Source organism: Megalopta genalis, chromosome 2 (assembly GCF_051020955.1).
Source record: "Megalopta genalis isolate 19385.01 chromosome 2, iyMegGena1_principal, whole genome shotgun sequence".
NCBI classification, from domain to species: domain Eukaryota; kingdom Metazoa; phylum Arthropoda; class Insecta; order Hymenoptera; family Halictidae; genus Megalopta; species Megalopta genalis.
In genome coordinates, this window is record NC_135014.1 from 39343758 (window position 1) to 39368095 (window position 24338).

The 24338-nt window shown below is 32.2% G+C and overlaps 2 protein-coding genes across 8 annotated transcripts in view; one reads left to right on the plus strand and one right to left on the minus strand.

Annotated features, from left to right (window-relative positions):
* LOC117219414 (uncharacterized) overlaps positions 1-7676 on the minus strand; it is a 28631-nt gene extending 20955 nt beyond the window's left edge. Inside the window, exon 1 of the mRNA XM_033468566.2 lies at positions 7518-7676. The gene's annotated coding sequence lies outside the window, so the exon portion shown is untranslated. The remainder of the gene's footprint in view (positions 1-7517) is intronic.
* An 8269-nt stretch (positions 7677-15945) lies between these two features.
* Ptp10D (Protein tyrosine phosphatase 10D) overlaps positions 15946-24338 on the plus strand; it is an 80413-nt gene continuing 72020 nt past the window's right edge. For 3 of the 7 annotated variants that reach the window (XM_033468683.2, XM_076519345.1, XM_076519343.1), the window contains exon 1: positions 15948-17842. In XM_033468683.2, coding sequence (XP_033324574.1) covers positions 17759-17842 — 84 coding nt within the window. In that variant the 5' untranslated portion in view covers positions 15948-17758. Of the gene's footprint in view, positions 17843-24338 lie in introns of all 7 variants that reach the window. The other 4 variants (XM_076519342.1, XM_076519348.1, XM_076519344.1 and 1 more) reach the window with 4 other exon arrangements.

Here is a 24338-nt window from a genome sequence, read left to right on the forward strand (position 1 = left end):
TCAAAACGGTGATGACCGCGGTTGATCTGATTCTGAGAGCAATTGCGCAAGCGTTGCGTTTAAAGTTGGAGAATCTGACTCATTCAATTTTTATCACCTAGTTTGCTCCCAAAATAAATTATTTGATGGTCTAGGTTTCAATTAAAGTCTGACAAATGGTTCAGGAAAGAGGAAGATGCAATTGCAGATTTTATAATTTCTTGTTCGAATTTTCAGCATAGTTATTTACTAACTTAAATAATATTGAATGAAATCATTTCACATTTAAACTAACAGTTTCATTAATAGAAAGAGAACATTATTAACATTTAATTTCATAAGTTGTAAATGAACCTCTAAGTAAATATTCTCGAGCTGATGTTAATCAGTAGCGTCAGTTGATTAAAACTTATAATGTAAAGAGTATAACAGATTAGTGAAGTTATTTCTACTTTTATATAATGATAAGTGTAAGTTAAATAGATTATTTTTTTTACAATTTACATGTATTTGCTACGTAAAAATAGTTTGTATAATGTAATATGATGTGGCAGTGATTGCTAATAGCTCCAAAGCAGATGCGTCAGTAAATGAATAATTAAAGAAACAATCAAATAATTGGATGGCATAAAGTAATTTTTTAAAATTAATGTTTAAATAAATGATCGAATACCGTGTTAAGAAATTTGTTTTAAATAGGTCATAGTAATCTTCTTATGTAGCTAAATAATGCAAGATATACAGCGGGCAATAGCTGTACAATAAGAAGACTTATTGATAAATTGCGCAGATTAAAACATTGCCAACATTAAATATAGTATTAGCAAAGTATAGTATGTACTATACTTAAGAGTTTCTCTGTATGTTCCCTATGTTACTCTTCCTTTGAAAATAATTTGTTATATAGTTTTATCTTCATCTCTCTAAGAAAATAAAGCAGATAAAAATAAACAATCAGTATTGTACAGTACTATATACAATTCCGAAGGATGACAGAATAATAAATTGATGCTTCCTCGCAAAAGTATTACTGTTTCGCAATTTATAATACTCGACATTATACGAAAGAAAATTTCAAAGACCGCAATCGACAGAAGGATCGATGGCGGACGTAACACACGATCGAAGCGATTGCAAAAGGTAATTAATCAGCCATTGACGGGAGGACACTGGTAACATGTGTTACGTATATCTCATGTTTTTATGTTTACCTATTGAAAGATTGAGTACTGAGTGATACATTATTTCATGACTATTAAAATATATATCGAGGTCTAAAAATAATCACTGTTCACAATTATTAGACTGTTGCACATACCATTTTTTTTTTGGTCGCACATTCTAATATTTAACACCTTCTGCAGTAAAACTTGTAAATTTTATTGTTCATTAATGAAAAAGTTTAGAATTTTTCTTTCATTAGTGACATTAATGACGAGTTGATCAAAATATTAAAGTTTCTTGTTTCTGTTTTAAAGATTTATTTGCAATCGAAAAATAGTTAATTGTAAATAGAGATATGGAAGAAATAAACCGATAAATTATGAAAAAGCACTTTAGATATTACATTTTGATTCAAATCGATTATGTTCCATATGACTTCCTGTACGAATAAATTCTTATTCGAATCAAATCTAATTCGAATAAATTTTTATCTAGATCAATTTTTATTTCACTGGATATAAAATTTGATTCATTCGTTTTTATCTCTTATCCAGTACCAGAATAAAATTTTGTCCAATTCTATTATAAATCCAAATCCGATCTATATACATTATACAGAAACAACACTTCTGTTAAATAAATCTCTCATTATGCTGAATAATGAGGTTATATAAAAGTATTTTTTTGGACGTAAATCAGTCTTTATGATCCAGCATCTCGTGTGTTTACCACACCTTAACTAATTCCTATTATTTTCGATGGTAAAATTGGCAACGGAAGCTGGAGACTTGGCACAAGTTTCAGTAGTTCTTGAACAACAAACGCGGAAACAACGATCTTTCCTGATTGGCAACAGAAATTCTTCTATGTACATTCGAAAATTTATACAGACCAAAATTTTCCTGCTCTAAATTGTAATTGCGTTTTTGAATACCTTGTTCCAAAAAATTATAAAAGGCAAAATGATATGAATTATATTTAGAAAATATTTATTCAGAACAATGTGCTGAAAATTATAGGTATCAATTGTGTAATCATTACGCAGAGACAAGAGATGTTCATACTGAAAAAATTAGTAGCAAAATACAAATACCTATTTGTCTTTCGAGTTCGGCGAAGCCATTTTGCTTGAATGATAAATTGAGTTCTAGGTTGTCAACTAATTACAAAAGATTGCATTAGTGATTCTGATTTATTAGTTCTATCAATGCTGCTTTTGCACAGACGGATATATATGTACTGTTTTTCTGTATAATAACTGCAATATCCAATATATTAGAACAAACTCTCCGAATCATTAAAAAAATCATTCTGTAATAGCAGCAATGTTGATTGAGAATCTCTTGAATTCCATTAAAAAAAATTAACACCTCTACAAATTCTTTTAAATTTACATACAACATTATAATCGTTTCATATGTTCGTTTTTGCATGGAAAAACATAATGAAAGAGAATGTACAAACACAATTGACAATCGAATATTATCATTAGATTGCGAATCTTTATGCATTTATGGGACGTGCAGGATTTAATAATTAATTTAATTTCGTTAATTTAATTACGTAATTAATAAAGTCCAATGCATTTTTATATTCTTCTTAATCGAATTTTCATTCCAATAAAATGTTATTCGGGTAAATTATTATCTACATCAATTTTTATTCAATTGGACATTTATTCGATAACACTGAATAAAATTTTATACGTTAATTCCTTTCTCTTATCTGTCATCCGAATCAAATTTTGCCCAATCCTGGTTACAATCAAATTTCAAGTAGAATATTCGATAATTTTGATGGCGTGAAATTGTTTTACGCTCAGTAAATATGCGAGATAATTCTGTTACTCGAATCTATTGTTTACTGAGTCTATTTAAATACATAAATGAATACATGCTAGAACAGCTACGGCTACATCGAAACGGTCTTGTATTCGTTGTACGTACAGAGGTTATACATATGAAACGTGACTTGAACGCGTGAATTTTCGATCCAAGAAAGTCGAGGTGGAAGGAAAGCTTGACTCGCGTAAATTTAACAGGGACATTCGACATCACGTGGGTGGTAATAGTCCGGCCAACTGACAGCTAGAGTTTCATTCCCCCTTTTTTTTCTCTCCAACGTCTGACGTAGCATTCCTTGTTTAACTCGCGTATTTACGTGATAAATATAACCCAGCGACTTTTACGAAACCATGGCATGGTCCTTATTGCTCGGAAATTCTCGATTGTTAATTGTACTTTACTATTGTCACAAATTCTACATTCTTGTTACTGTGACCACTCGTTGACTGGTCATTAATTTCATCCTACTTACGTGAAAAAAGTCGTTATCAACCGCGATGAATTATAATATTAGTTTATTTAATTGTAAGTGAATAAAAATCTCTTACTAGAACTATTGTCCTATTCAAATATTTTTGAACACTATGTCAACGTTATTTAACATAAAATTACAGTAAGTTAAAAATCACTTTAATGTAATTGGTGTATTTCTTAATTATGGGCATTTTATATACAGGGTGGTCTGCCTAAGTAAGTCAACCTAAATATCTCCACAAATTGTGAGGGTACAACAAATATTTCGTATGCTACTTGTATGGTTTGAAAAAACATCAACTACACGGTGCAATAAGAAAATGTGCACTTATATGCAAATCAAGAACGATGACCTTGAAAACTCAAAAAAAGGTGACCTCGAAGAAAATATATTTTGCAATATAATGATTTCTTTAGAATATTCAGATAGCATAAAAAATATTTGTTGTACCCCATAATTTGAAGAGATATTTAGGTGATCTTACTTCAGAGATATCGCAACACGTAAAAACTCGGCGAGATATATCGCGTAAATCATTCGGTGATAAACTTTTAGATTATCGTGACCAGAAGACTGAAAGACCTAAACACGTACTCTTAAATAATCGCATAATCGTGTCTTCCTCGATCTTCGAACAATTATTCCTAATCTGTGACTGCAGCGGATACGATCCAAATCCAATTTAAACAAAGGATATCAGAGATGATAAGTTTCTGTGGACCATCCTCGTGGATGCTGAAATTGTGATGCCACGAGGACGTAATCGAAATGATCCTTGGCGTGCACCTTACATGGTAAAAAGATTCACGAAGACGGAAAGTGGGGTTTGACCTTCCGTCCATGTACCAAGAACGGTCGTCTGCTCACTGGATTACGTATGCGACAAAGAACGTGATTGGATCGCGTCTCTCCATCATCTCCCTAATTGACAGTTTGCTCTGCAGCACCATAAATTGAGATCTTAATTAAATAGAAGAATGTGTATGAATCAGTAGCGTTTCTCTGTTCTGTTTCATCGCTTCACGAATTTTAGATTCTTTATGGTTCGAACCAAGAGATGCAGACAGCAATCGTTGAAAACGGGCCATACAAGCAGAATTGAGGATTATTCCAATAATAAATGGCGCGTTCCAAAAAAAATTCGAATAAAATTTTATTTGACTAATGTCTCAAATAATACAACTTCATTCGAATAAAATTCTATCTGAATAACGTTCCGAATAAAATTCTATTCGAATAATATATCGAATAAATTCTTCAAATAAAATTTGACTCGTGTTTCGTTATTCAAATAAAATATGCTCAACTCTACATACAAGCGTCCATAAAATATCGTGTAGATACTATTAATTAAAATTATAATAAATGCAATATAAAATTATATAATTATATAATTGATATTTAATTATATAATTAAATATCACCAAATTTTCCACAAGAAGAACTCTGTAAGGGTGTTTTATTGTGACAGTAAAAATTAACTTACGGATTATATGGAAAAAATACGTAGCCACCAAACGTTTGATATCATATGATATTATTTTTGGTACAATTTTGTGTTCTATACTTTTATGGAAACATAACGAAATTTAGGAACGAAATACTTATTGGACTATGTATTACACAATGAACAAAATCGTATTGTTTATATACTCGTTTCGATAATGTTCACAATCAATGCAATGACATTTAATAAGATTTAAGGTAAAGTTAAATCGAAGTAATTTTTACACCAAATCTGTCGATCGATATACTGTTAATTTCAGTGGAAATTTCTTTTTTTAATCATTAAAAATGCTGTGAACCTTTGAAGAAAAGAAAAAGAACGATGAGCAGAAACTTCGAAAACAGTGTTCAAGCGCGAAGAAAATAGTCTCTGAGTCACACTCGTAAAATAAACGCGACGCATATTTAACATTCGGGATTTGTGGCGTTCATTTTTGTGCCTACCCGAATCGAATAGGCCGTTTATTTTGAAACTGGTACGACTGTACTTTTTTTATCCTCCAGTTGAAATCGTACCGAAATGTATTATGCGAATAAATCATTTTATATAAGAAACGCGCACGTTGTTGTTGCGTAACCAAAAGGGAAACATGAGTATAATATTATATTTTTACGTTTATCGTTTGTAGAATCGTTTTTATGTTTTATTTCTTAAGAATTTTAAGGTGTTGAATATAATGCAACAGTATCTTTAAATAGTTCAAGCATTTGAACTGTTTTTAATATGACTTAGTCATTATTGTCATAGATGTATAAAGTTTACTTGTCACAGTAGTAATAAAACGTAACAGCAGTAATATTTTAAAGCATATCTATGGATAATTCTATTCTCGCATTTAGCTTCGAGTTTAGGGCATTTATAAACCACGTATCATATACAACGTTAAAATATAATGTCACAATTATTTCTTAAAAATTGTTCAACCTTTTAACGACTTACTTCAACATACCCAAAAGTCCAAATTTAATCCCTTTTGGACTCAGAGTTTAATAATCTTTGTTTGAATATCATGTTCCATGAAAATTATGTTTTATTAAGGTTTCACATGTTTAACTGAGAAATATGTAAAATAAAATTGATAAATACAATTCATTATTATGAATTATATTATTATATTATTCATATCATAAATGCCGCTGAGCATATTCGGTTATATTTTTGCCAGAAAGATCCGCCATTGGAGTATTAAATAGCACTGATCCAATTAAAATTAACATTATTTTTGCTGATTTTTTATATATGCCCTTAAACGATGAAAACAAATCTAAATCAAAATTGTAAAAAGTGTTTTCCGACTCCTTTGGTAAAAATAGTGTACACTTAAAATTGCAAAAGCTATCGTATAATCTCTTTGATAAAAATAGTATCAAAAATTGAGAGAATTTTAATTAAAATTTCACATACACAAGCAGACTCGCCGCAGCACTTAAAATAAGTGGCTCAAACACAGATTAACGTTTTTGTGAGTTCGGCAAGACGAGGCGCCTTCACTAGTGACACGTACACAGATGTAACATAACGACTGCTACTGTTCGTGCAGCCTCTTAGAGACGATCAGAGTTTTTTAATGCAGCGAAATTAATTGCTGCACCGCTGGCATGTTGACCACTGCATTCGCAGTAATTCAACGTTAGCTGGCTTCTGCTAAGATCTACGAATATTTCCTGGCATCGTGTATTCATTTTACCATTTACATTACGTTAATTCTTATTCAAATAAATGACTAAAGAACCAATACGATAACGCTGCAACAGAATCTTATTTATGCTGTGACACCAGTGAACCGCGTAATGCTGTATAAAACTTCAAACTGACTTCAGACACGTTGAATAATTCAAACGGATGTGCAACCGCTCTTGCTGGTTCTCAATATATTCCACGCTGACAGTGTGACATTTCAAATTTGTTGTTCTCCACGAGATAACGATAAAAATCGGGAGAACTACGAGAAGATAAATATCAGAAATTTCTTACTGCTTCACCCATCTTCTACAATTTACTGCAACTTCACCAGATTTGAAAATGCTATGGATTACATTTTGTTTTCGTTCCCCTATAAAATATGCCACACATATTATAGCTCAGTTAAATAACTCTCTTCTTCGCTTCACTCTCAACTCGTTCATTAAACTTCCAATGAAATGAGCAATCATAAATCTATTATCACTTTTAATCATGATCAACTACTAGACTGCGAATTTTATGCGTTTATAATGAAAATCAGATGAAGAATAACCAGCAAACAAATTAAAAGAATCAAACAATCTCTTATTTACAACAAATTAACATCAGAGAAAGAAGAAAAATTCTCTTATTGTTCTGAATTTTGATTCTGCATGAAGATCCACAGTCTACTAATTACTATCACATATAAAGAAAATTAATTTCTACAAAATTTTAAATGACAATATTATTAAAGCCATGCGAATTGGATAACTCGATAGACTAGGGTTAATAATAAAACATCTCAAACTAAAATAATGAGATGCAAAAACGAAAGTTACTGGCAAGTTATATCAGTTTTTCTGAAGAAAACTCGTGCACTCACCTCGCGAGAAAGGGTAATCCGATATTCACGATCGTACACCGTTCGCCTTTTTTGTTTTCGTTTCGTCGGCAATTTTCGCGCGTCGAACGGATCGTTCGATTAATTAGTCGAAAAGATAGCGCACGTGACACCGTACAGTGTCTGTTCAACACTGAGTCGATCCACTTGGCGAATCGCTCGCGTCGCAGCATTAGTATCCGCGCATGCGCAAACAGGTTTCCTTAAGTCAGGTGCTCAATTCGTCGATCACGTCAATTTCAAAGGAATCGAGAGACAGTGTGGGTCGAATTTGTATCGAATCAACCATTCACGTATCTCTTAGAAGAGGGGATTTCGATTTTTCTGTCTAAAATCAATTTCTGATCTCATTGAATCAATTTCAAACTCGAGACAGATCTTGTTTAAGTTATACAAGCTGTTTCTTAAGAAACTATATGGAGACAGTCCTCAGAAAAAAATAACGCAAAGATTGTTTAGTTAGAAATGCATTTTATAAATATCCAGTAAAGTAGGAAATTAGTATGCAGGAAATTTTTTTTATTGTATGGTTTGGAACAAAGTATTTAATGATGCAACCTCGAAGAAGGCATTCGTTTAATTTCTAGGAAAGAAGAGAGTGCGAAGATATTTTTTTTAAATTGCATGTGAAGCATTTAATAGCACAACAAATTTTTAGAAGAAGAAGGTATATGTTTAATTTCTAGGAAATCAGGGATACAAAAAGCTTTTCTTAAATTTTAACTGTAACATTTAATAGAGAGAGCGTGGAACATTTTTAGACAAATACATTTCTTCAATTAACATATTAAAAGCATAAACTTTTTGAAATTTTTCGTACTAATTGTTAATCTATTTATATTGTATTCATAATTCATTAATTAAAATAGAAAATATGTTATCATCCCTGTTATTATCTCGTTCTGATAGAAAATGGCCACCAAAGGAAACACATGTAGAATGTATTTCTCAGAATTATCTCTTATACAAATTTTATCAAAATCGATTTGTGCGATTTCTAAAAATATTCGTTTATAGTATGAAAGGACCAATATAGTAATATTCAGTCACGAAAATATATAGGTACCCGAAAATTAGGAACATTAGTAAATAAAAATGTAATTATTTGGATCATATCATAAAGAAAACTTCAATGAAGACAAAATATCTGATCTATTCGAATTTATCCAAGAAACAAAATCCATTGACAAAGATTAATGGATTAATAACTTCTGATCAACATCTCTAATAACCTAGTTATTGATTGAATGATTATAGAAACGGTATCAATCGAACTATAATGTGCAAAGAGTGTAAAGATTAATACCGTTTTTTAGAAATTACACTTCATTCTTAATGTGCCGCTACTGTTGATGGCAAAATTATGTAAACTACACTTACATTTCTTTTAAATTAGTCTACAAAAAGTAGATTTGCGTAAACGTTTTTTACCTACACCGGATTAATTCTGACGTCCAATGTGGTGTTTCATAATGGACACGAAGTGTTATTTTCGAAGTCAACGTAACTTATACAGTTATCATAAATTAGGTTACGAAGATTCAAATTAAGGAAAATTTATTTCTTCCCCGAAATACTGCTGCAAAATGTTTTAAAGAACTTTTGGTTTGAACATCTGTACTTTTTAGTTTTTATAACTTATATTTGTATTTTTTAGTGAAGATTATTTTCAAGATATAATTTCACTTTACTATTTTATAAAATTATTTTCAATATCTGTATCTCAACAATTTTTAAACATATTTACAATTCAAATGCCTTCTTATGACATATTTTTATCAATGAGAATTAATAACAATAATTTTAATCTGTAGATCTGTATTATAAAACACCTTCTTTAAAACAGTAAATAATCGACATTTACAAAAATTACACTTCTTGATAAGTGTCTTATAATTGCAAATATTGGATAAATATTAAATATAACAATATTTACTCAATATCAAAATTCATTAAAGTTTTAAACGAGAACTATATAAAATTTTATTAATAATTTTGAATATGTTCATGCTTTCCGGATTAGGGAACATCGGTTAAACTTGCATTGTTTTAAAGTTTCTATTGACAGTTCAGAAGCCATTACCAGAGTCGGATTTAGATTTTTGCCACCCTGGACTAACATATTTTTGTCACCCCACAATGAGAAGGAATGGTAAAAACAAAAATGATCATAAGCATTGAAAATACTAGATTTAGCATTTTTATGAATAATCAGCTATAACATTACTTAAGATCGTATGATTTTTTACTGTCTATAAAAAAATCTAAAGCGAAATTTTCCTTAAAAACCACCACGTCCGAGCAATTGCCGCCCTAGGCTGTAGCCTATTTAGTCTATACTTAAATCCGTTCCTGGCAATTACTGAACATATTTAGAAATGATGACATCACGATTTAATTCAGTGCAATATTAATGTTGATTTCATTTCAATGATCGCATCCACGTAAACTAAATCACTGATTAATTTATCTTAACGTCGCCAGAGCTATATAACCCTTGTACCCGTTATGATTTTCCAGAACTCGTAAAGACTTATTTTTATCAGCTACATATTGTTTGCGTAATCCACGAACAGTTTTGTTGATAATTTCGATACTGAATATTGAGATTCTTGATCCGAATACATTTCTACCCACGCCATATTTCTTTTCCGTCGCCCACGACATCCCTTCCATTCGTTTCGACAGTAAGAATCGTTATTTATGGCAATAACGACACCTGTATGTTCCCAGACAATTAAATGTACTAATATGGTTACTCTGCATTCTAATGAATTGTCGAAGCTGTAAACGTAATATTCCTCAATAAAGAAATCGTACAGTTAACCAACGGTACTCAAAATTCTATATGATTGGAGATATTTTCAGTAAACAATTACTTTGTACGTATAACGAAATTATTCTACTTGAATTAATTTTAGAATATGAAAAATTACATTCAAAATATGATCAAATAATAAAAAATTGACTTTAAATTCCTATGAAAATATTTTTCATTCTTTTCAAATAATTTACGTTCATATTCATTAATCAATTGTTCTTAATTTGAAATTTTTTACATTTAGTATATTATATAGAATGCGGTAAATATCTATAATATTCTAGAACAAAGAAGTCGTATTATAGATAGATCATATAATTTTATGTAATGTCATACTCAGATTTATGTAGCAAGTACGTTAAAATTTGTTAACAAAAATAGAGCGTATTGTATGTATATTTTTCAGATTTATTACGTTCCATTTAACATGAGCCAGCAGGAGCAAATGCACATATACACACGTAAGTGATGGAATCAACCGTTGTGAAACGTAATACCTGGAACAAAAAATATTTCGTTGAAATATGAATATGTATGAAATCGTGCATACACGCAATATTATTTCCATAATTACACAAATTTATAAACTTGTACGAAAACATGACATGTATTAAATAAGATAAATATATTATTGCAATTTGTTTTAGTTTCTCCGGTTCATTCTAGAAAAATAGTTTTGTTTTCATTCGCATTAAAATATGAACCAACAGATTACACAATAAATCCGTAATTTCGAAATTATTTATTTATTTCATTTTTTAAATATGTTATAATTATTTTAAATAAATAATAATAAGTATTATTATTATTTTAAATAAAAAGTAACTAATTTCAAATTTAATGAAAAGGTTTTATTACTAATTTCTTTTTTAGCTACGAATAATTGAATTACTTAACCAGTTCTTTGAAATTGAATTTTATCATTTATTTATTATAATATACGTATAATGCGAATGAAGTATATGGAATAATTTATTTCCGCTAACAAACCTAAACTCGTAGTCGTCGGTAATGTCGAGAGTTCAATTGGAATGAAATTGCAATTATGAGCGTTCCAATCGACAATCAAAAATTCTTTACATATTTACATTTATTTTACAGTCTATCAAAGTGTTGAAATATAACATATACACGTAATGTCCCTAATCTGTGTCTATCTATGAATTTGTTTGAACGCTTCATCGACTGCTGTAACGAGAGGAAATGATAGTATCAACAAAAATGTTACAGACAATAATTTAAACAGAAAATACAAAATAAAAAGCACGAAATTGGAGTTACAAATTTATATCATAAATAAAGAATAATATTAATATAATTTAATAATATTTATTTTGTCATAATTAGACATAGAGTGATTAGAGACATTCATATGTTTAGACTGATGTTTGGAATGACTAAATAAAATAATAACATAAATCAAGATCTATTTCTTTCATTAGTGATTAAAATATTTTTTGCTGAAAACGCTATGAATTACAAATTTTAGATGTTTTAATTTTACAATTACATAATATGTTATGCGAACATACAAACATTCGTAACCAGTTAATTGTAACTTAACTAACTAATTATTTAAACTAACTATATTATTTTACAACTGTTAAAATACAATTATGTAATCGTATAATTGGTAAAATATCTTTTAATGAATATTTTTTTGTTCAAGGAAAGGGAAATTTTATATTTTAAAATTCTTCTTTTCGAACTCGTAAACATTTTACTTAAAATTACGAGATTACGTTAAAAGATTATATCTTCATGCAATTTTCGAAACTTTTTCATTAGAAATAATTAATATCAAAGAAATGATCATTCTGTCGTAATCAAATTCTTTAATTAAGGGGTTCTCCAATGTTTATTGTTGCTCGCAGTTAGTTTATAGAAATATAGAATTACGGAAACGTGTAATTTTATATCATTTGATTGCCATTAATTAATACCTTCACAAAACTAGTCTTTTTATCTTCACAATATACTTACAAAATTTGAAGGAAATAAATGTAATTGTTTTTAGGACACTGCCCAATCAATTTTGAAAATACCATTTTGAAAATATGTTTAAAAATTCATATTTTCTACTATGCACAGTCTGAACTAAATTTATCTTACTTGATTCTTATTAATTTGATACTTCTTGAAATAAATTTTAAAATATATCAATATCCATAAGACTATTTATAATTTCTGAATAATGTACTGCTTAGAGTTTTTTAATTTCTTAGCATGTAGCATTATAATGTGAAGTATGCATAATTGATTATTGGCGCGTAGACGTATGATTCAGCGACTACCTAAAATGGCTGCCGAAGCAGAGAGCTGTACAGTGTTTCCAACTTAAACATTGCTAATATTTATACCCTTGTTTATATTTCGAAACAAGTATCAAGAAAATGGTTCATAATTTCTACAAACAATTGTCCGCTGCCCTAATATTATTTACATTACTATTTTTACGTTACATGTAGTGACAGTTAAACCTTTCATGTTGCCATTCTAACACGTTAATTCTAGTAACTCTATGGCGCCATTCCTAAATGATAAAACTATTCTCTTAGTTTTTACATAGTTATATATTCCATTTTTAATGACAGGGAATTCTTATTTTTTAAAAACTCATTTCTAAATATTGTATCAAAGTTTATATTTTTATAATCACAGCGTGCACATTCGATTGCTGTAATAACAAGCAATAACGTATGAAAAATTGAAATTTTGCAAGATACTATTATACATTTGAATTTGTTAAATACGTTTATTACGACAAGATACAGGGAGTAAGAAAATCTTTCAAATTTGTCACATTTTTGCACCGTTCAATAGCAGTTGCTTTTCAATTTAACGCTTTTATACATTTTGCGTACACATATGTATATATACCCCAACGAAGATGATGAAATAATATATTGTAAAGAAACACCTCATATGCTATTTACGTATGCGAAGACTTTCTAAAGGAACATAGTTCACTTAACCTTACAATTTCGCGGATAGCATGACAATTAACCATTTGAAGAGCATACCAAATTCGATGTCAACAATTACATTCCATACATGATGTTTTAGAAGTCCTTCAAATTGAATATCAAAATTAAAATAATTAATATGAGTCACATGACTTGATTTTCGAATAATGCCATTTTGTAAAGAATGTAATGAAACGCGTTTGACAGTAATATTTGTAGAAAAGACCCCCCCCCCCCCCCAAACTAATTGAACTTAATCACTTCGTGTAAAATCTTAGACTTAAAACCACTAATTCAGGTTCAAATTTAAAAACCATTACAAGATTTAATTTAGACTTGGAAATCGTATATAATGTAAAAACATGAAAATCTAAAAGTGAAAGTGTGAATATTGATTAGAGAAATCTCAATAACATTATCTACTGTAAATTTTTTGATAATAGTCAGTATCTTTGAAGTTCTTCCTTATAAATTTAATATCGCGCCCCAAATATAAATCAATGCACAGTTATCAACAAGATAATAATGCAAAGCGTCATTTAGCTTTGTGATGAAGAACCTAAATCAAATTTCGAACACAAATTGGGTAGCCGTAATAATGACAATAGTCATAAACAAACTCGTTAATGTTACTATTATTTTATCGATATTATCAATTTGTATTTTCAAATAATGGTATTGAAAGTAATAGCCTTAAATAAATAAGAATTACCTTAATTTTAAATAAAGTTTGACTTGATCTGATTTAATAGGTATGTATATTTATATTTGAATGTCGCACATGTATATGCTTATATGTGTATGTGTGTACATGTTACATTTTTTAGTGCCCCCCCCCCCCCGCCATCCCTTTAGTTTGTGCACAACTTAGATTGCATATACCTATAGACAGGGCTTTAGATAATTTCCCTGAAGCAAAAGCGAAATCATCTACGTGACGTCAGTGTGAATAAGATGTATAAGCTATGCTAGTATGATATATGATATGATATGATATACAATCAGTATTTTCTATATATTTTCAAAAGAGTAACACACCGATGTTCCAAATGTGTTAAACTGTTCTAATGTTCGACATTAAAGAATATGCGAAAATATTTAATTGTTAGAAATCAAATTCAATTGATTAAATTGCATATTTAATTATATTACCGAACCAGCAGTAGCTAAATCGCTTGCCTTGTCTTGCCTCGTCTCTAGCCTCTCCCACTATCACGGGGTATAATCCATAATTAAATGAATATTTTGAAAATTATAATTTCACAGAATGTATTTAAAGTTTAATTGAGATGTTAATACTGATCATTTTAATTAAGTGAATAATATTATTTGATTCCACATTATTAACGTACATATGCTCGACATTTCAACTATTTGTCAGCGATTTTGAATGATTATCTTTACTTCGCGTGACATCAGAGTGGACAGTTATCTTTGCTTCACTAAACTCTTGGATTTTCAGTACACGCACTATACACATGACGTGTTTAGTAGTGTACATATGTATATGGTCTGAAGTGCACCGTCCCTCTATTCCTAAGTCCGTGGTCTAACCAATATACTTTCTAAACAATAAATGTATACGTACAATTTATGTGTAACGTCAATGTAAATAAATAATTGTTCTCTAAGCATTCGTATCTTTATTATTTATTTAAGTGAAATAATTTTTATGAAAATAATTAGCCAAACACTTTTTACAGAATGTTACTAGTATCTCAATATCAAACTGAAATAAATTTTGCAAAATTATAATTTCCAAAATATGTTATAATGAGCACTATTTACAATTGTAAAACGTGAAACTTAATGATCGAAATATACAAGGTGTTAAAAAAAAGCAGTCAATATTTATATCATATATAGCCATAGGCTGAAAAGTCGTCTGTTTCTGAGATATAAATATTTCTGTTTGCTTGCAACATGATTGATTTTTGCTTACTTGATTGATGTTTACTTTACAGTAGATTTCATCGATACTTGTGGATCTAATTAGTAATTACACAGTTACATCAATATTATGATGATGCTAGTAATCGAAAATATTTATATTTCAGACCGTGTCCTATATGCCATACAAATACTGAATGCGTTTTTTTTAAACACCCAGTATACTTATAAAGAATATTTATTACCTTTGATATTTTAAAAAGAATATCTACTTATTCCGTGCAAATATTAACAACATATTCAAAAAATTTTGAAACTGCATACGTAGTACATCCGTGTATATCATACTAGCATAGCTTATACATCTTGGCCACACGTGACGTCACGTAAATGGTTTCCAGGGAAATTATCTGAAGCTGCGTCTATAGATATATGTATGTATATGGTGTCCAAGTTTCCTCAGGTAGGTACGCCCCTGGGTCCAGGTCTGTACGTGTACGTATGTCCGCCGGATCTATCCGTGGGTTACATAGAGTCTAGCTCGATGACCAGCGAGGGAGGAACGAGCGGAGTTCGCAGCGGAGCAGAGAATGCGCAAGGTGGTGGGAGGTAGTGTAGGTAGACAATGGTGGGGATGAAAATGCTAGTGGTGGTGGTGGCGGCTGCGCCGGGTATTCGGCCTGGGCAGCCGACAATTCGGAGGATGGAGAGAGAAGGAAGATCCGAATGGAATGGAAAGGCAGTCAGGTTAGCCGTGGCGACGGTGGGAGAGGCTAGGGACGAGGCAAGGCAAACGATTTAGCTGCTGCTGGTTCGGCAAGCCACGAGTTTGAGTGCCGAGGTCCCGTTGCCCGTGCATGCACCGGGAGAGGCGTCATGAAAGCGCGCCAGTTGATCGAGTGCACCTCTCGCCGGACGAAACTTCGGTTTTACCATCGTTGATTTCACCTTTGTCCCTCTCGTTTGTCCGCTTTTGCAGCGAACGATCGACTCGCGCGTGTCCATACCCAGCTGTTGCTAGATTCTCTACAGGGAGAAGAGAACGGGATTAGGAAAGAGATTCATGGACAAAGGATACGACGGTTCTCGTGTGTTTTCCCCGCGGTTTCTCGTACAGTGATTACATGTCCTTGTCTCCGAAATGGTATCTCTGCCGCTGAACTAGGACAACGTGTGCGTGCGCTAGACGGCCGATCGAACTAGGGTTCGATGGAAATTTAAAGCTCGGTGATGCATCCTGTGATTCAGTGGTTTCTTCGGTTCCGTGATCGTACTGCGAATGGTACCTTGACATATTGATCCCGCAGGTGTGGCCTCCACGACGAAACCAAAGAGTGACCGAAACAATGAGAACTCATCCCTGTCAACTGGTAGCCGCTTTCGCTTGAACTGATAAGTTCCGCTTCGCGGCTAGCGTTTCACCTTGACGCCGCCGGAGTCATCGAGTGTGGCGGGTACGTTTGGGTTGATAGTTTGCGAGGCAGAGGTTCGGAGCGGAAATCAACCGTGCGACACGACCGAATATCTCTCGGGGTGTAGAGAGAGAGAGAAAGCCCCCCTGGGACCGTAACACAGAGTGGACAGATTTCAAATGCTTCTCACGTTCCGTACTATTTTCTATCCGCATTATAACCGCCGACGTTGACGCAGGCCGTTTACATTCCAGAAAATAGTTGAAATTATTTATCCGAGTCGAAGGGAGAACGATGCCCGAGACAAACGGCGCAGCCAAAGTGGTTTATTTACAAGTTGCGTTATAGTTCGGTTCGTTAGCTCGTCGTTGTCTCGCCTGCGCTGGAGGGTGGCATCCCTCCCGGTCATTATCCCATTCCAAGTGCTCCGACCGAGGAGAACGTTCCGCGAGGAGGAAACTCTCTCTATCCAAGGCGGCGAGGGTATTTCATTTCAGATTCCAATTAACGGGTAGACGCAACGTCGCCGTCGAACATGCCTATCGCCGCCAAACCCGGCCGTTCTTGGTGATCGAGTTCGACGACGACGGTTGATCGACGGTATGTCGAGCAGCCGCGTGTCAACGGCCAGCAACTTTCTAGTCTGAAAACTAGGAGGCACGGATTCGAAATTGTCAACGAAAGTACCCGTGCCGAGAACAGCTTTCGCAGTCATGACGGAAGGAGGAACTAGACGAACGAGAAAAAAGAAGGCCACGTGATCACCGTTGCCGTTCAGTTACCGAACACTCGATTAGGAGTAACGCTCCGCGATACGGCGGAGATCAAAGGTGACTGGCAGCCAAGCAGTTGGTTTTTGACACGGTGTGACACGACGCGACGCGACGGAACCACGGACGCAAAGGCGCAAATTACATGATTTCTCGTGATAACAGGCGGTCCGAGGGAATTCCAGTGTCGTCGATCGATCGAGGGACTGTGCGTAGCCGCGTTTTTGCTGACGGAAAAGTGTTTGCCGGCTGTTCTTAGGCAAGCAAATAGACCAGAACAGAAGAGAAAAGGGGAAAAGATTGGGGAAGGAGTCTGCGGTGGATCAAATTCGTTGCATATCGTCGTCTCATCACTTCGTTAAGGATGAAGAGCACGGCTGTCGAACACCCGAAGCCGAATTTCACCTTTTACGGCACACTACTCCTTTTTTTGACGCTGCTCGCCGAGGTGAGTGGAATGGCGACGGATAATCGTATGAATCTAGGACGTGTTAGTCGAATGCCTTTCTGCCAGCGATTCCGTGCATGCACGAGAGTGTGACACTCGAGACACGGTGTCGGTTGTTACATACATTCACTCCGTTTTGGTCTGTTTACCTGTCTCCTCCTATGCTTAGGTTTAACCCTTTTAGGCTCAAGGTAACGGTCTGCTGTTACCACTGCGAATATCCACGGCATAACGATTCATCGTTATCGTCTTGTCTGTTTTTCAAAGCGTTCTTTTCGTTTCGTTTCTCCCTTGTCGAATCTATTTGATTCTGTTATATTACAGAGCGGATTCTCTCTGCGTAGTATCACGAGAAACAAATGTTCCATGAAATCTTACAGATCTCATGGTTTCGTTGATATAAATCACACCTACATTTAACAGTCAATTTTTCAAGCCTTTAAACGATAGTTTCATACAGCGTTCAATTACTAAAATCATTTGTAACAATATGTTGTAATTATTTAACTAACCATTTTTATTGTTACTACAAAAATTTCACTTGTATCACTTTGCTGAAAAAAAAAAATTAATTTTATGTGGCTCAAGGCAATGACAACATAGAAAATCACAGGATTAAATATAATAGAATATTACAATATAGTAATATAAAATCTGTACCCAAACTCTATCTTATCAAATGATTAAGATAATTCAACGAAATGAAGGATAAATGCATACGAATAACAAATAATTGATATTTTTTAACAAAGAGATTGGTTTTTAAAGTACTAACGATTTATATTCGTTTTGTTACTGTTATTATATTCCACTGTATCGTTGTTCAAATTTAAAATAACATATACTATCCTTAAAAAATTTGACTGCTTATTACTTTCATCTAATGTATTACTATTATACTATTCATCCTAAGAACATCACATTCGTCATCCGTGATGCAAACACGCATTTATACACTGGCAGCAATTGTCCATTGTTCTCCCTAAAACTATTTATACATAATTCTGACTTATCTCAATGACCCAGGTCTAGTAACCCCATTGTTGTCGCCACACTGGATATTTTCATGCAAAATAAGAAATTCTATCTCAGTTGCACCAAAAGTAGTTACATAGAACTTTGCTTTACGTCTTCATACTTTTAATAGCTTGTAGCTTGTTTTAAAAGAATGTAGCAGTATTTAAAAATTTTTCCGATTACTTATCATGTTAGTAATATCTTTCCGGTTTACTTATTATATTAGTATAACCACTCCCTTTAATGATAAATAATGATAAACAATATTATTTGAGTAATATAGTGAACGGTTATCATTAAAATTTAATAAACAGAAGACATTATTTATCGGTCAATTACGACTTTATGGTTACAGATTATATTAAAACTACTAGGAAGGATTCTTTTTACATTTTTAAATTTATGTAAGGATAATAATAATAATAATAATAATAATAATAATAATAACAATAGTAATCCTTCATTTTCAGCCTTATAACCAAGAAAATGATTTTACAAATGTCACTTAAACCCATTGATTCTTCTCATACACATATTCCATGGTCTGTATTGTAAGAATTATAATTTTTGTTATTAATATGTTTACTACCCAATCTACTAAGTAGTTGAAATATATTTGCCGAAACGTGATAACAGTTTTTAATGTCATCATCAACAGTCATCATCTTGCTAATATTGCTAAAACTCCCGGAAAATTCAAGTCCTATTTAATATGTATATAATCTTTTGCATTTTGTTGAAACTTTTTGCAACGGTTTACGGTGTTCTCTATAAAATTCGCACTTTGACCCCGTCCTTGTCTTCGTGGTCGGCTGATAGGAAAATAATAAACCGGGACACAGTGGATAATCCACAAATACGCAAAATTCGAAGAAAATCAGTTGTCAAGATCATAATTTGCGAACACTGTTCTCGGATGTATCAGTTTTAACTATTAGCAGTTGAAACTCTAATTCTGTTAGAAAAGCAAAGGCAATCGAGTGTTACGCAAGCCGGTAAGAAAAAAACTGCCACCTCTTTTAGATTAGTGTATCTGCGCATACATCCGCAGAAAAACTGTGGCCATATCTGTATGATGCGTTGTATCTTAAAAAGCTTTCGATACAAATTGCAAGGTCGAATTTACTTCAGTATCTTATGAATGAACATGTAACAAATTATAAATGTTTTCGTAATATGATAATTTTTAAAACAATCGCAATAATTAAGTTCTTTAATCGTATATATATACACACATATATTACCTGCAATATATATAATGTTTTTATGAACATAATTATCAGTCTAAAGATCTTTATGCATTCGTGGTATGTGCTAGTTTGTAAAATGCATGAAAACCTGCACTCTGACAAACATTAATTGTTTTGCAATTTTATTTTCACCATAAGAAATTTCGTAGTCGACATGCGGGATTTTCCCGTCGAACATGCATAACGATTTGCAGTCCAATGATATTCATTGAAACAAAGTTTAAAGTCTTTAGTAATTTTATTACTTCATCAATAAATAGTTCGTTTTATTTACTTTGTTCTTGATTAATTGTAGCAACATGTGTATTTAAAAGTGCTTTCATAATGATTAATACCTCCTATCTGTAAGTAAAGAGTTAAAAAATCAATTAAATTCAATAAAAAGCAGAAAGATGTTTTAATATGTTTATAATATGAAGGTAATCATTCTTGATGCTCAACTTTGCATTTGATAAATTTGTAATTCCTTGAGCCGTCATATGTATATCACGAAGCAGTTATCTTTCAAGGCAACATGTAGGTAATTGACTCAGACTGTTATACATATGCATATTCCGTTACAGTCTTTACGCAGTTATCGTACTTTCAGACGGTTGCGAATTCATTTTCCATGCACTAACCTACTTAATAAAGAACTGTGCGTTCAAAAACTGTTTTTCTCATTCTAGTAAGCTGTATACTAATATCCTGAGACGTGTTGTATAAACGAAGAAGACTCGTTAGAATACTACGCTTAATAACAGTGGCACGATAAATCTCGAAATCACAGAATGATTAAAGTCGATTATTAAAGTAACAATATACGGAAACGTAGGAGAATACCAATGTGCAATTTTCTTGATTTACTCAGATTGACAGTTGCATCGTCGATTGTCTTCTGGGAACCAAGGATTTTCCATGCAATTTGCAACTATACTACGGAATATTGGAAATTGATAATGACAGAGATATATTGAAGTTCCTGGATCGTTATTAAAATAGTATGCTCTTGTGTTTGCAATCGTGTTTCTCAACATTCATTTACATTTTATAATTATCTGTTTCTTTCCACTACTTAAATGCGTTATCGATTGATTAATGATCGACCTAGGATATTTATTCAATTTCCTGTTTCCGCAAAACGATCTTCTCAAAGGCAACGACGTATATTATATTCAGTCACGCGTAAAAATTGCAATTGCAGTGTAACAGGCTCCATTATGGTTCGCTGAAATATGAACGCTAATGATTCGCAGACGTTAATGATGGGTACAGTGGCTTACGAAAGTGTTCGGAAAACGGAATAAGCTTTTTGAAATTGCACCAAAAGATTTGTATTTTTTTCAGACGTTAGAGGGACTAACTGAACAAAATTTGATTTAATAATTGCAATTGGTTGGAATGACAGAAAAAGTAAAAAACTCATGCTTTTTAAATTTTGTATCTGATCGTGGACCGAGTATTTAATCGATGTGTTTCGTTGATTTCTGTGTCTTAGATGCACGTTACATGATTACAAAAACATGAAATAATGTTTTTCTTCTTTTCAACTGTTTCATCTTAGCTGAGATCTGCAGAATTCGTTGTTTACATTTTCGTTACAGACACAAATAAAAAAGTTAAAGAAACGTGTGTTTTTTGTTTGCTTTGTAATTCTAAGTAATTGAAGTTTAAAAAAGAAACTTTTCATAGGCATCGTCTAGTAAACTATTTCTTCCAAAATCTGCAATAAATTTCGTGCGATTTTGAAAAAAGTGATTCTATTTTAAAAAGTGTTCGAACGCTTACGTAAGCCACTGTGTACATATAAAGTGACATTGTGGAGAACAGTGAAATTTAATTTTAGAGAGATAATAACTTGTTATGTGTTACATATGGTTGTCGTATGTGATTCAAGCGAGAGTTTCCCACTATTATTTCGTCACCTATATACTTACAATTGCAGAATTACAAAACGAGACATTCCGTTGATGAAAATGAGTACGCACCCATGGAGCTGATTATTTCTGTACACAGAACGCGGGAGTGCTGTACGCTGTCGCGATATGAATATCAGGGAATGCAATTTCCTCGAATTAATTCGCATCGTTAGACGAAAATCCGCACGGTATCACTGTCGGATCGTCGCTCGGATAAGCACACTGGTCTCTCGACAGATCAGAAATTCAGAGGTCAATGGGCACCAGCGTACGAGCCATCGTTCTCGACAGTTGGGAAAGTCAGTCGAGTTTCGCAATTTGGAGACTGAGATTGGCCAAGCAAAAAAAGCTGTAAAGAAATTGTCGGAGTTCCCGTTCACTGAACGCTAATAAATTCGATTTCATTTTATTACTGTCTTGTTCCGCGTTTTTTTACACTAGAAATGACAGTTATTTGAAAAATTCTGTTGACAAAAAATCAGTAACAATATTAGGTTTTATTCGGTTTTTATTAAAAGACATAATTATGATAAAATATAAACTTTATTGTAATGTTTTATCACTAAACCTACTGATCATTAAGAACGACTAATGCGTGTTGCTCTGTAAAAATAAGATTTAATGTCTTCGTTATTTTTATAATAATGGATGTTTGAATTATTAAATTGGTTAAATTATTTGTTACCAGAGAGTTTCTGTAATTCGAGTATTTTTTAAATGAAACATGTGATACCGGTCATTCTTTATCATTCAAGTTGGAGCTATTAATCGGGGAATACAACAGAATTTGTTAAAAAGCTTACATGATCGATGGTTTCAATTTTTTATTACAAACAACAATTACAATTGAGTAAGACATTTTTTCGTTGCCAATAATGATCGATGACGGAAATTCTATTTTGGTCATTTATAATAATTTTTATAAGTGGAATTTATTCCAATTATTCACAGCAATTATTGATAAGAAAAATCTTGTCTTGATCGTTCATAATAGACATCAGTGACGGAAACTTTATTTCTGTCACTAGTGGAAATTTATTTAAATTATTCATTAAAGTTGTCATGCAATGATATTTTGCTGAAAAATATGAAAAGTATACAGAACATTTTTGGAAATTTTATACCGAAACTGCAAATATTACAACGTGGTGCTTCGTTCTACTTACAGTGTAATTCTATTTACTTAAGCATTGTAAACACTATTTGAGTTATTATTGTTGTTAATGAGAACGAAATGCTTCATCGATTTAATTAATATCGACTAAACAGAATGCTCGAAATAATTAAATACTGTTTTAATTATCTGACATGCATACATGCTTCGAGGTAATCAGGAATACGTTCCTTTAGATAATTATCAGTTTACATAATTAAAATACTAATTTCGACGAGCCGGCGTTCTTTTCTGCAAAGTATAAATAGAAAATACAAATAAAATTAGAAGTATTTGCATCTCGATGCATATATGCCTCATGTATTTGCCTCTTATCAAAGTCAATACATGATAAGCTAATATCGGTCGCATAAGTACTTGTGTACATACATATATTGTTCCTTAACATATATTGTTCAAATTTATTTTACTTCAGTAATCTGTAATTGACATATTTTATTGCTCAAATTCCGCGCACAAAGATTTACACAGATATAAAATATTCGCGGATTCGTAGCTTTTTAAAGCCTCGATAATTATAAAAAATTCTTTTATAAACACCAAACAAAACTTTTACTAATATAATAATGGAAATAATTGATTAAGAATGAGTATATTTAATAAACATAAAATGTTGAATAGTCAGATAGACTATTGTAGTCGAAAAATGCTTATTTGATATAGAAACTGTCTGATGTAATATACCATGAAAGGTATTATTAATTTGCAATCACACTGGAATGATGGAAATGTTTTCCTACTTTTTAGAAATTAGAGCATGTATCGTGTCATTTGATCGAATTACGTTTTTGCTTCCTGGCTGACCTGCGTAAATGTATTATTTTTAAACAGACTTAGGCGTTATGGAGTTTCTTGTTTACATTAAAAATGCTTTTATTTCAAACAATCATTTATCTTACATGTAATATCTGTTAACTCCTTGAAATTGAAAGTACAATTTTTCGATATTCCCGTGGTATTACATGTTTTATTGCGACACTTGAATAAACCACACTTGAATAAACAGCTTCTTTTCTCGTAGGGAATAAATATAGATAATATTTCTTTTTTCGTTATTGATCAATCGAGGCAAGCAGAGCATACGTACTAATGAGTAATGGATATCCGTGACCGACCGTCAAATACTCTTTTAAATGATTAAAATAAGATGAATATTA